Raw genomic sequence first — 13,702 nt, forward strand, 5'->3', positions numbered from 1 at the left:
CCACTACAAGATGTATGTTGATACAGATGTCGAAGATAATGCAACAACAGTCAGACTGGCCCAGACAGACAACAACTCCTTTGTCTTTGGCCACAATTCAGAAACAGATGAGAATATGTGAAATAATCACGGGTGAAGAAGAATAGCACCAAATTAGCAACTGTTGTCTTTAAGACTTTTGCTTAAAGCAACTTTTGCTTTTTCGAAAAAAAGGAGAAGTAAAAAACATTTCACCTCTCACCTACCTTGACTTTTGGCTTTTCCTTGTACGACCTCCACCAGCAGGAGCACTCAGAAAAGCAGAAGTTCACGGAGTTGTTCTGTACATTTTTATGTTTTGAATTCTAATTTGAGTTCCGCTCCCTATATAAGGAGCTTGAAGTTCCATTTGTAAGGGATCAGAAAATTGAGTAGAAGAGTCTTCTCTCAAGAAGTAAGAAAGCCATAGTAGCAATGTGCTTTTCCTTCCTGTTCGGTGTGCAGTAGTAGGCAATCATTTCAAGTAAGTAGTTGCTCTCATGAACAGCTAAACAGCTTTTTGCTGTTTACCTGAGAATGAGGCTCTGGATTTTTAGCATGTATTTCTATTTGAATAAATAAAATAAGAATTACCCACCCATTTTGTCAAAGGTAGCAAAATTAAATATCCTTAGCTATTACTATCTATTTCATAGTTTTTGCATTCTACCAGTAGCTATCACTATCCGTTTCCTATATGCAGTCTGAAGTTTTAAATGTTTTGCTTACCAGAAAAAATCAGTTTTAAAACTAAGATTAAGACAAGCAGCAGTGATTCCGCCTGTTAAAGTAACCGCTAGGCAGGGAGCCGTTAGGTGAAAAACTTGGGCATGTTGAAGGCTAGCCTTGTTTTCGTTTTTTTTTAAAAAAGGGTTCTAAGGTAGACAAAAGATTCAAATCTTAGGACAGCATAGGATACTACCCCTTTTAGTCTTTTCCCAAGAAAATAGTAAGATACGAAAAGGTTGGTGCATTTGGGCACAATACATGGAATTTTTGGGCATACGGGAAATATCCCTATAAGGAACACGCTAGCCTTGTTTCCTCATCCGTCCGGCGTGACGTGGTCGCCGGACAGGAACATGTTTGTGCCTTTTCTTGGCTGCTGTTTTGGACGATGGTTAGCGTAGTTCATCTCAGATTTGGGCCTTCTATTAGAAGCCTTTGTAGAACAAACATACATTAGAGGCTAGGCCCAAACAACTACATGGGTCGGGTCATTTGGAGGACCCGGCCACCCAGTCTTCATCACACTGCAAACAAGTGCGAACTGAGAGAAAAGACCGCACAGACGACGCATGCAAAGAAGTTGCCGCTCGCTTAACTCGACGCTCCGGTTCCCGCGCGTGGAGATTACCCGCTTGTCGCTCAAATCTATCATCGTCTCCTTTCTCCTTTCTCTCATTTGAAAATCAGGACTGAGTTGCCTGCCCACTAGTTAAGGTACTAGTGACGTCACTTGTTTACTCGATAGCTGATGGTTCTTTCATGTTGATGATGATGATGATCAAGTAGCTCTATCATTCTTGTTCGTTGACTGTGTTTCTTTGTGTATTTGACTGTTCCTCAATGCTTGATTAGTTTATCGGCTCTGTATTTGTTGGATTTTCTATCCGAGCACAACTGATTGATCGATACTAGTTTCATATATCTCAATGCTGGGTCGTTCTGTGTTACTCTGATTTTCGATTCAAAGACCTCACTGATGTCCTTGTTTCTTGTCCTCCCTGCCAATCCCCTTTGAACAAAAAACCAATATACAAGCTCAATGTGCAATCAGACATGGTTTGAGCGTTTCGAATATCACTTCATTAGCCATGCATGTTTCGATCAAAAGAGGTCTTTAGGTTTAGATTTGATAGTCTGTATGTGTTAGTTAGATCATTATCTATTGGTTGAATGTTATATTAGTTTAAGCTTCAGTTTGTAACATTTGGTTCTCCATAGTACTTCCTAATTAATTTTGATTAGAGTGTTCTTTGGCAGGGTTGAGTCCCTCATAATTCCTTTTTCTACAGCTTTGTGAGCAGGTTTTTGGCTCCTTATTGTGGACAAACTTTGATTGATAATTGCCTACATCTGCTAATTGCTCATCTCTGGCTTTGGCCAGATAATGCACGATCTAGCTGGAACTAAGGTCAATCATCACATTTACCTTTGGTGATCTGTTCCTGCAATCTTCCTTGTGGGGTTTTACAGAGTTTCTTCTTTACTTGATTGTTGGTTTATTGTTTGTTCTCTTTGGGACCTACTTTTTTATGGTGTAATTCCTCTGATTTTGCTATATCAAAGAGGAGTTTTGAAGTATCCTTGATCACTAAGTCTAGGCAGAAGTGCAGTAATGAAGGACAATGCTGTTGGTGCTAACATAGTGTACATGATGAAGTCCTTTACAGCTCTATAGCAGTCGATGATCAGTATTTAGTTGTGAATAGGATTACTTTATCCTTTAATATGCATCAAATTCATTTCATAGTTCCATTTGGGCATTTTATAGGTCCATTCAATTCATAATATGAATTGGACTCCGACTGTAATAGAGCCAAGCCTTCAAATTTTTTTACTAGCCCTCCTCCAAGCCGTCTGTATTTCTAGGTCAAGACTAATGAGTAATGACTATGCTAGAAAGAAGACATTGAACAGAAAGAACAATAGTTTCTCCAATTCTTACTTTTTAAAAAGAAAGAAAAAATTGGCAGCTTTACTTTCAATAATGGGTATGGGGCCTAAAGTGGCTTGTCACAGCTAATCAAAGATACTAGTGGATTTGATGCTTTACTTTGTCTACACTATAATTGCTCCAGTCTTTCTGATTTGGAACTAAAAGTCTTCACATTTACTTTCATGTTGTTCTCCATTTAGAATTTCTAGCTTGAAGCTTGAATGAGATGAGTTTTATGGTGTTATTTTGAGGGTGGGTAATTTCAGATGGCATTTTTCTTTGAAATCTAGACATGCTTAATGCTTTGTGTATAGAATCTTTCGATTATGTACCTGATTACAGAATTGAAGGGGTAACATGAAAGGTTTACAAAGCATCCACTATATGACACCAGGTACTCTTTTACGTGTTGGCTAGCTTGATGGTAATATGATTTTACAGGTTAAACCAGTACTCCAAACCTGTAGTCTATTTTTAGGTCAAGATACCGTAGGACCATAAACACCAATAATTGCCTCAAGCTTTACCAGTTGATTGGGGCCATGGAGCTGCAAGTAGAGAAATCATTGGTTGGTTCAAACCTTTTAATGTTATAAACAGCAACAAGTAAGTCCTGCTCGAAGAATAACTGATAATAAAACGTTTCAGTTTCAAGAATAACTGCTCCAATAGTTTTGATGCTTGCCTGAATCTACCTTTACTCTCTAGATAATAAAAAGAGTGTCTCATCGAAGCAGGGGAAATATATTCTCTTCTTTCATTCTCTGTCCAAAAGTCTCTTCTCCAACTCTCCAAGGCAGAATACTTCTGGGTCTGTAACACTGAAGCTAATGGAATTCTATTACTTCCAGGTTAGAAACATAGTCTATTAATTATTTCATATTTGATTTGATTGGTCTGTAACACGCAAACATTTTTGTTTTTCTTCTCTATATTTGCACACTTAAATTTTTGTTTTTCTTCTCTATGTTTGCGTGTTTAATTGAAAGATGGCCATAGCGATTATTGCGGTAATTGTGACATGGATCGGTGTCATAGCTACTATTAAGTGGATATGGACTCTAGTGAAGCATCGGTTGGGTTACATGGTTGAAAAGCATGAGCCAACATCGCAGGATAATCAAGAGTTCGTCAACATCAATGCCTCCAGACCTCTTCCTTCACCATCAGCTGAATCATCAGCAGCTCGTCGATGGAATTATGATGTGTTCTTGAGTTTCAGGGGTCCTGACACTCGCAAGGGTATTACATTTGAATTATATGATCGACTGCACAGGAGGGGAATTAAAACATTCATGGATGACCAAGATCTTCAAGTAGGGGATACTATTTCTCCCACTCTACTAAAAGCAATTGAAGAATCAAGGTTGGCAATTGTTGTTCTGTCCGAAAAGTATGCTTCTTCTACTTGGTGTTTGGAGGAACTTACAAAGATCTGTGAGTGCATGAAAGACGACAACAGAATTCTTCCACTTTTTTATAATGTCGAGCCTACTGATGTAAGATATCAGAAGAGAAGTTTCGAAGAAGCTTTCACCAAATATGAAAATTCTGGGCGACATAGATCAGAGAAGGTCCAACAATGGAGAGATGCTTTAAACAAAGTGGCTCATTTCTCTGGTTGGGATTCCAAGAAATACAAGTAAGCAGCTTGAGACCATCTTAATCAGAGTCATAATTATTGTTTGGGATTGATTATTAATTTATGTTATGAGTATATTTGACCCCTAATTCTTCTTTTAGGACTGAAAGAGAACTCATCGAAGACATTGTGGAATATGTATGTAGTAAAGTACAACCTATTGCAATCAACATGGGAGATTTTAAAGAATTTGAAGCAACAAGACAAGCCATGAATATGGTTATGAAAGGGCTAGAAGATGATGAGGTCACTGCCATTGGAGTCTACGGAATGGGAGGCGTCGGCAAGACAACCATGGTAAAACATGTCAGTGATAAAGCTCGAAAAAATGGAATCTTTCGTCATGTAATTATGGCTACTATATCACAAAGCCCTGACTTGAGGAAAATTCAAGGCCAGTTGGCAGATCTGTTGGGCTTTGAATTCAAGGAGGAGACTGAAATTGGTAGAGCAGCTAGATTGAGTAAGGAGATAATGAGAAGAAATAAGATCCTCATAATCCTTGATGACATTTGGGAGAGGATGGATATATCAAGAATAGGAATACCTAGCTACGAGGAACTTCAAAAGTGCAATTCCAAAGTCCTACTCACCACAAGGATATGGAATGTCTGTCATGTCATGAGATGCCAAGAAAAGATCACCCTCAATATCCTATCAAAAGAGGATTCTTGGACATTGTTTGTGAGGAATGCAGGAAGGTCTTTTGAATCCACCAATTTTGAGAATGTAGCGAGGAAGGTAGCTGGAGAATGTAGGGGTCTACCGATTGCATTGATAGCAGTTGCAAGGGCACTCGGCGATAAAGAATTGGTGGAATGGGAAAGAGCAGCTCAACGACTAGAGAAGTCACAAACTGCCAACCCTGACGATAAAGGAGATGCATCTGAATGTATAAGATTAAGTTATGATTACTTGAAAGATGAGGATTACAAGTCATGCTTCTTGCTCTGTTGCTTATTTCCAGAAGACTATGACATCCAAATAGAAAACTTATTCAACTATGTGATAGGGAAAGGATTGTTTAGAGATGCTGAGACCATCGAAGAAGCCAGAGGAACAACAAATTTGGTGGTTGAGCACCTGAAAAATTGTAGCTTGCTTTTGGATAGTGAAGAGGATGGATGTGTAAGAATGCATGATGTCATCCGGGATACGGCCATGATAATTGCAAAATCGAAAGACGGGCATGGGTTTTTGGTAAAAGCTGGGTCTGGTTTAAAGCATTGGTCATGTCGATTACATGAAGACTACTCTGCAATTTCACTAATGAAGAACAAAATTCGCAAGCTACCTGAAGAGTTGGTATGTCCAAAACTCCAGATTTTATTACTACAAGTGAATTCTGATTTAACTGAGATTCCGGAAAAATTTATCCAAAGTGCAAATGAACTAAGGGTCTTAGATCTTGGCCTCACTAGTGTTTTATCACTACCCCAATCATTGAGTCTCCTATCAAACCTCCAAGCTTTGTATTTAGATTTTTGCAAGAAAAGAGTTGACATTTCCATAATTGGAAAACTTACTAAGCTTGAGATTCTTAGTATGAGAGGTTATCCTGTTAAGGAATTGTCAAGAGAATTGTGGAGAGAAGTAGGAAAATTGACTAATCTAAGGATGTTGGATGTCGGTGGTGTTAGTTTGGTGGGTGGAGGTACTGTCACAATTCCCTCTAAAGTGATATCAAAGTTGCATAGATTAGAAGAACTGTACATGCTGTACTGTGGATTTGAGGACTGGGGAAGTCGAGTTGAGGGAGAAGGAGAAGAAACATATATTAGCTTTGATGAGTTAACTGGTTTATCAAATTTGAAAATTGTGCAGCTTTGCATATCTGATGCAAAATGCATCCCAAAAGAAGTTGAGGTCGAACCAAATTGGGTTTACTTTGATATACGTATCGATGGCTGGTCAAGCAATCCATACAAGCGAAATGTTCCTAACTCAAGATCCTCGTCTCTCAACACAACCATCAGTAGCTTACCAGACTGGCTTGTCAATGTGGTGACAAGGAAATCAGAGAAGCTACTGTATGAAGAAGACTGCAAAGGTTTAAGTAACATTCTTATGGAATATGACCATGGGAGGTTACATGGACTGAAGCATCTCTCTGTAATTGGTCCCAATAAGAGCTTGAAAGAGTTGATGAACACAACAACACGGATTAAACAAGAACCTGTGTTTGAGAACTTGGAAGAGTTGCATCTGAGTCGTCTGGACTGCATGAAGGAGTTGTGTGTTGGTGACTTACCACCTGGTTCTCTATTCAATGTGAAGTTATTGAGGATCCGCGATTGTCTTAACTTGGGGAATGTACTGTTGCCTTCAAAATTGTTGCAGAGACTGCCAAATCTGGAAATAGTATTTCTTTATAGAATACGTAAATTGGAATATGTGTTTGGATGCGAAGGGTTTGAGCCAGAACATTCAAAATTGAGAGAGGTGACATTGTTGTGGCTAGATGCAGTAAGAAGCATATGTAATGGTCCGGTTCCCCGTGCTATGTTCCGGACTCTTAGAAGTTTGTTAATTTTCCGTTGTAAGCCTTTGGGAAGTCTCTTCACATGTGATGCAGCGCAATGTCTTTTTCAATTGGAAGAGCTTTGGGTAGAGAATTGCCCTTTGTTGGAAAGAGTAATTGAAACAAGCAAGGAAACAGTTAACAACAACAAGAGGATTGTTCTTTCAAAATTAAATAAGTTAGTTTTGAAGGAACTTCCTGTGTTGTACAGTGGAAGCGCTACTACTGACATTGATATCGAGTGTCCTTCATTGGAACACCTGTATGTGAAGGACTGCCCCCATTTGTCATTTCCAACCTCTGCTTCTGACTATTTCCACAGCAGCAACGAGATCCAACTCAATGATCAACAAGAGCACGACATTCTATATCGCAGGTATGTTGCTGGCTGTGTGACATGTGTCATAAACTTTATTCATATGTCATTTCTCTTTCTGTCTGTCTAAAAAAGTCTAGCCAATATGGTTCCAAACACATATATTTGAAAGGAGAAGCACATTGGGATCATTTTCATTTTAATTAGATTTATTAAGTTACTCTGCTCTTGCATTTAGAGTAGCTTTTGCCTTTAAATATCTGCTAGTAGCTCATTTCTTCCAATTAGATCATGGAGTGCAATGTGAACAATACAGGGACATTTATTATATTTTTGACTTATTTACTTCTCTTTTTAACTATTAGAATTTGGAGTCCAACATTGGAAAGCTGATTCATGGAGAAGAAACAGAAAGAAATCTTTAATGTCCCAGAAGAAGCTAGCTACCTCAATTGGCTAGCTGTTGAATATGTAGTACGTACTTCAACTGTATATCCGTGTCATTAACTTTTAGACATGTTGCTTCTGGATGCTCTTTCATTCCATTGACATAATCAAAAACAGTTCTTTTTTTGTTTTACTTCTGTTATCAAGAACATTTCCCTTGTAGTGGTAAGGTAAATACTAGCTTCCTGCTTCAGAAAATTATCTGCACTCTGTTTTGTTGCTTACCCAGTACTTTTCATTTTCATTTTTCGTTTTCAGTGACAGCAAGAGCATCTTTTGTTTGTGGTTTGATGTTATCCTCAACATGCTTATAATCTTCATAAAAAAGCTTGATGAATGTAGTTGAATCTACTTAGAAAACATCATCATGAATCCTATACAATCTGTTCAAAATCCTTGTACTTATTTGTTACCTTTTCACACAACTGTAGGCTACCATTGTAGTTTTTCACATGAAACTGTCCTCCTGACTGCAACCAACTTTTTGAACAACATCCCAGAGAGCACTGTTTGTGAATTGTATAATTAGAAACGGGTTATGTATATGTGTATTATAAGGTTGTACTAAATTTAGGAGAATTTAGGAAATAGGAGACTCGTTAAATTTAGACACTACTTGCAAAGATGTGCTATAGTAATCGAGAATTTATTAGTTGGGTTTGCCTAATTTAGCTATTGAACTTACTGTGCCATTAGGAGGACTCATTCTGATTTGATATCTTGCTTTGAACCCTCCCTAGCTAGCAGAGGAATCCCAGAAGATGTCCAAATAGCAGACTTAATAGGTAACTGTATGGGTTTGAGAAACGATTGTTACAAGATATCAACACAATGGAAGATGTCGAAGTTATAGTGAATTCAGTGGACGGTATATGGAGCCATGTCGATCAATTGCACCGTCCGATGAAGATGTCCATGGCCAAACAATGCAAATGAATGCTACTCTGCAATGTCACTAATATGAAACCAAAATCACAAGACTGGCTTCTCTTATAGCTTTTGCAAACTAACAACTTTAGTAACATATTCATTCACCCTCTTTCCGGGTTGTGTTTGTTAATGGAAGTTAAAGAAAGTAAGAAAGCTGACTCTGGACTCACTAGCTTGGAAATACAGAATGATTATTATGAAATCATGTTGACATTGAACAGTAATTTACCAATTTTTCTAGTTTTTTTTTTTTTTTGAGAAGAAGCAAAGAATTGCATTTATAAACAATTGAGATAGGTACAACAGATATTAGTACATCGGATTCACCATTGTGGTTAATCCTCTACCCTAAAATTGGAAAGCAGGAAACAAAAACGCGAACCTAACTAAATATGGGCTGCCTGAAAATATTTTCTATGGGGTAATATGTACATAGAGAAGAAGTTAAATAAAAATGTCTTCACTTTTTGTCTCACTACATCTTCACCAACACAGTAGATGCACATCACAGATATAACAACCCAACGGAAAAGATAGCAACCACAGCAATAGTCACCAGTGTAACGGGGGAATACTTGGATGTAAACACTCCAAAGGTTGGCAAAGTCATAATTGAGAAAGTCCACTAACCCAAGTACCAGATAACATCAGAGAATCTGCCGTGGACCAATACTACCCACATCAGCAAGATGAAAATGAAGAAACAAAACTCCTTGAGCTTTATGGCGTTTTGAAATGGCAGGAGAAAGGGATGGCCCATTGATAAAATGGAATCACCAACATAAATAGGTGGTGGCCTGCTGACATCAAAATTCACTTCAACCAAGCAGAACATCAACAAACCTTCACGTAGAGCAGCCCTGAGCATCCCTAACAGCGCTAAAAGCCAAACCTTTACAAGCAGCAACAACTGTAGGACCAGAATAATTTGCTTCCAAGACGACCCAATACTTGAGCACACCATGAAAAGTCATTTTTTGAATTGGCTTTGCCGACCCGAACCCAAAAGACCCTTTACTTCAGAGATAGCTCGTGAAGCAGAACTAGTTTTGATTTTAGACTTGGAAATCCGGGAGGAGGCCACAACTAAAGAAATGCAATCACCAACATTTTGGAGAGGTCCCATCGGATTTTCAATGGAAGAGGGATGTGATGTAGAAAAAGATTTCTTTGTCCTCAGAGAAGTCAGAAGAGGATGATAAGATAAAACCAAGTTTTCCTTCGCCAAACCCGATTTCATGGTCTTTGAGCGGGCTGCCTTCTTTAAATTAACATTATGAGAAGAGAAAGATTCACTTTGACAAACAATTGGTACTTCCACCAAACCCGAATTGAGATGAAATGGATCCGAAAAAGAAGAAGCAATAACTGGCAAAGAAGAATGTGATTTTCCAATTGAAGCAGGGATGAGAGCAGCCAAAGAATCAATTTGCTGCGTTGAGAATGTGCTAGCAGATTGTCCAGGTGGTGTTAAAAAGCCACGTGACTTTTCAAAAGGGCCGAAAATAGATTGGAGCTGAGTCGGAAAATAATAGCCCAATATAGAAGTAGAAGAGGGTTGATTAGAAGAGGCCCATGAAATCTGACAAGAATGAAAACCACTCTGCACACTCCTAGCATAACCGTCAGTAACCGCAACCACCACCGAATCTGCGCCGGTTGCAACATGACTAATTCCGACATCAGCTCCGCCATGAACAACTGCCAAACCAACAGAAAAGAATTGAGAATTGGAAGCACGGAATCCCGGCTCGTGAAGTATTGCGAAGGGAAGAGCGAGCTAAATGGAAAATCCGCCGATGTTCTCCAATCTCCACGCTTAGGGCAGCAACCAGTTGAATGAAAGAGGACACCACAAAAATAGCAGAACTCTGGTAGAAGTTCATACGAAAACTCCACCTCTAAATCTCCAATGTCTTCTTGAGTCACAGTAGTCCGTTGGAGTAGAGGCTGATTAACATCCAGACGAACTCGGATATATACGAAGGGTGCTTTCAGTACAGTCAAAATCATTATCATGGTCGACATCAATGTCCAGACCAAGAACGTCCCCAATGCGTTTCACCATAGCCTTAGTCATACTTAGGCAAGGGAGTTTATGAACATGAACCCAAAAATTAGCCTCTGATAATTGAATTGCAGATGAGGATGCTGCCGTTACAGGTGCCATCAACACGAATATATTATTGTATGACCGAGGTTCCCCATCAACAACTCGTTGCAGATCTCTCATCAAAGTAAGCGAAAAAGGAAGAGATTGTTATCAACAGCCTTTGCCACCAACCCTTTAGCAAACTTCCATAATCTGATCATCTGGCGAATGAAATCGTCCCGTCTGAAAATTTCAGCAGTAAGAACCTTAGCCACCAAGAGGAACTTTGTTCTCCTTCTGCATCGTTGTGTTGTCATCACAAATTCCGGTACTTTCCCGTAGAGTTGAGGCCGGATGAGACATTGAAGAAGGTCCTGCAAACATTGTAAGAGACTTGGAAAGAAACAGTAGTGAGGAGAACAAGTTGTGAAAAAATTAAACAATAACGATGAGAAAGCAAAGAAACCGCAATAACCGTTACTGTTACCCACGATCTGGGCAACCCACAATCAACCAATCGTGGAGGCCAGGGGAAGACCACAGTCAAACAAACATAGGAGTACCCACAAACAGAGACGTGGAGAAAAAATCCACACTCACAAAACAATAACGAAGAAACAGAACTAGGCAGACAAAATCACGAACCAAAATACTTCTTCACAAACCAAGATTAAGGGGGAACAAGAGGGGGTGGCTGGGAGAGAGGTGAGACTACCAATGTTTCTATAGTCCAGTAGTTCAAAATGGGTAAAATTGAATGACCAGACACGTAAAACTGATCTTTGGGCCTAACTGGAATGGCTAGGCCCAACCTCATGAGTCGGGTCTTAGTCACAGTCATTCGGATTACCCGATACCCGAATTGCGACACTTCCCTTCAAGTTTCAACATCACAAGTCAAAACTGAGATGAAAGATGGCGCGCAGAACTGGCGGCTCCACCCGACGCTTCGGTTATGCACGTGGATGGTACTCGCTTATCAGTCACCTCGACTCTAATCAATTAAGTCAGTGGACATGGATTTCTCTGCTAAACCAAACTAAGGTACAATCTTTTCCTTAATCGCTAATTTTCTTTGGTGCCTTGGTGGGTTTCTTCTTATTTTGTAGAAATTATGAAAATTTAGTTTTGGTTTCTTCGGTTTCTTCTTGAAGATGACTGAAAAGTTGCAATTTTACTATTGTACTTTATTGCTCTACAATTGGGATTGGTTTGGGTCGGTAGTTCTGTTAATAATTGGGCTCAGTAAATTCTCTGTTCCTTTTCATGTGCTAATTGTATTCCTTATGGACAATGTTTGAATTTTTTTTTGGAATAAAATTAGTTTTTATTATTTTTTTCCTTCAAAGTATTTGTGTCTTGTTCTAGATAGTGGGAAAGTTGGAAATTTTTAGGACTGAACTTGTTGATTGTTCTTCAATGGAGTGCGAGGTTGTGCTTGATGAGTGGTTTGATTCAGTGGTTTAAGGATTGGGGATAAATTTAGGTGCTTCTTAGTTTTTCTCTTTGATGATTACCCACCCTTTATTTCAGAGGCTCTTGCATCTTCTATTCTTGGTGGGGATTTTTCTTAGCCTGTCTATTAGATGACAAAGAATTCAGAATTAGCGGGATAAAATTGATTGATGGCATTTTCTATTTTGTTGCCATATCACTCGTAATATTGACATTTATTCACTTCTTTAATTTGAGCATTCTATCACTAATCCAAGGTGTAGGTACCGCATAGGAGGGTTAAAGCCTTTCAATTAGTAATACACTTCGTTAGAGCCAAAAAAGTAATTAAGACATTTCTGTTCTTGGTGGTTTTCTAGTAGTTCCTCTATTTGGTTACAGAGTTTTCTTAATTTGGGGGAGTTAACTTCATCATGGTAGTGAACTCAAATCTTCAAGAAACTCTTTGGCATAATCTCTTGGAGTCTCTGTGTCCTAGCTCCACATATTATTTATGTAGTATTTATCGTTTGCCTGTTTTGTATTAGCAGAAGTCTTTTAACTTTGGGACATGCGGTTCTCCAACATACTTGCTAAAATGTGATTACAGTCATCAAGGTACTTGCTGTTCACTGGCAGGGTAACTTTGCTTCCTACGGCTTATAAGCATGTTTGGCTATTTGTTGCAGGGCTATCTGGATCGCTGTTGCCATCGTTGTCCTTACAAAGGCACAACTATTAGGAACCTTGACAAAAATGGTAATTTTGCACTACTAGCTACTAGTCACCTAATTACTCAAGTATTGACCTCGATTAATCAGATCTGTTTTCAGTTACTGACATTATTTGCTCTGAGTATGATGGTTCCAATTGCTTTGTTAGTTTGATGGCATACAGTCTCCTAATTAAGTTCTGAAAACAAGAATGGAAAGTAGAAGAAGATTTACTTTGCTTTATTAGCTTGATAATCATAAGAATCTAACTAAACCATGCCAACTTTAGATGCACCTAATTACTATACTATTGAAATCAGATAAAGATGCACATAAGTATGGTGCTGCATGACCATAGCTAAATATGAAGCTGAAAGGTGAACTTAATTTTTCCAGAAATGAAAGCAATGATTGATGTGTTTGAACATCAGACTTGAAGTTGTTTTGGTGGATGGGTAACTTGGAATATGTGTTTGGATGTGAATGGTTTGAATTAAAACAATCAAAATTGAGAGAGATGAATTTGTTCGGTCTACAGGCACTAAGAAGCATATGTAATGGTCGTGCTCCACGAGTACTGTTCCAGACTCTTAAAAGTTTGGCCATGTATCGTTGTGAGTTACTGCAAAGTCTCTTCAAATTTTTGTAGAAAGTTGTCATTTCTTGGATAAAATAATTGAAACAAGTGAGGAAATAGTGAATAATATGATCATTCTTCCAAAATTGAAGAACTTAGTTTTGAAAGAACTTCCTACGTAGTACAATGCAAGTGATACTGTTCATAGTGAGTGTCCTTCTCTGCAGGATTCCCCCTAATTTTCATTTTCAACCTCTGCTTCTGACTACTCTCACAGCAGGAACCAAGTCCATCTCAATGATCAACAACATTATGAGTCCCTAGCTTAGAGGTATGTCCATCTGTCAGAA

At 38.7% G+C, this 13,702-nt stretch overlaps 1 protein-coding gene across 2 annotated transcripts; it reads left to right on the forward strand.

The window, feature by feature from the left end:
* Window positions 1–2,662: 2,662 nt before the first annotated feature.
* LOC133733310 (probable disease resistance protein At4g27220) lies at window positions 2,663–8,622 on the forward strand. Of its 2 annotated transcripts, none has more exons than XM_062160951.1 (5): window positions 2,663–3,286; window positions 3,418–3,531; window positions 3,670–4,322; window positions 4,424–7,219; window positions 7,525–7,813. In XM_062160951.1, exons 2-5 carry the CDS (start codon window positions 3,511–3,513, stop codon window positions 7,550–7,552), a joined length of 3,498 nt encoding a protein of 1,165 aa, XP_062016935.1. In that variant the 5' UTR covers window positions 2,663–3,286; window positions 3,418–3,510; the 3' UTR covers window positions 7,553–7,813. The 2 variants fall into 2 exon arrangements, 1 of the variants encoding a protein (XP_062016935.1); XR_009857618.1 differs by lacking the exon at window positions 2,663–3,286 and adding an exon at window positions 8,347–8,622 and having other exon boundaries at window positions 3,321–3,531; window positions 7,525–7,633.
* Window positions 8,623–13,702: the final 5,080 nt, after the last annotated feature.

The sequence above is a fragment of the Rosa rugosa genome, chromosome 2 (genome assembly GCF_958449725.1).
Source record: "Rosa rugosa chromosome 2, drRosRugo1.1, whole genome shotgun sequence".
Lineage (NCBI taxonomy): Eukaryota > Viridiplantae > Streptophyta > Magnoliopsida > Rosales > Rosaceae > Rosa > Rosa rugosa.

Bases quoted from the DNA above. Each gene is read 5' to 3' on its own strand.
- LOC133733310 (XM_062160951.1), top strand. From the start codon at position 3,511: ATGGAATTCTATTACTTCCAG. The intron at 3,532-3,669 runs GTTAGAAACATA...TTTAATTGAAAG, and splicing joins TGGAATTCTATTACTTCCAG to ATGGCCATAGCGATTATTGC. The intron at 4,323-4,423 runs GTAAGCAGCTTG...TTCTTCTTTTAG, and splicing joins TGGGATTCCAAGAAATACAA to GACTGAAAGAGAACTCATCG.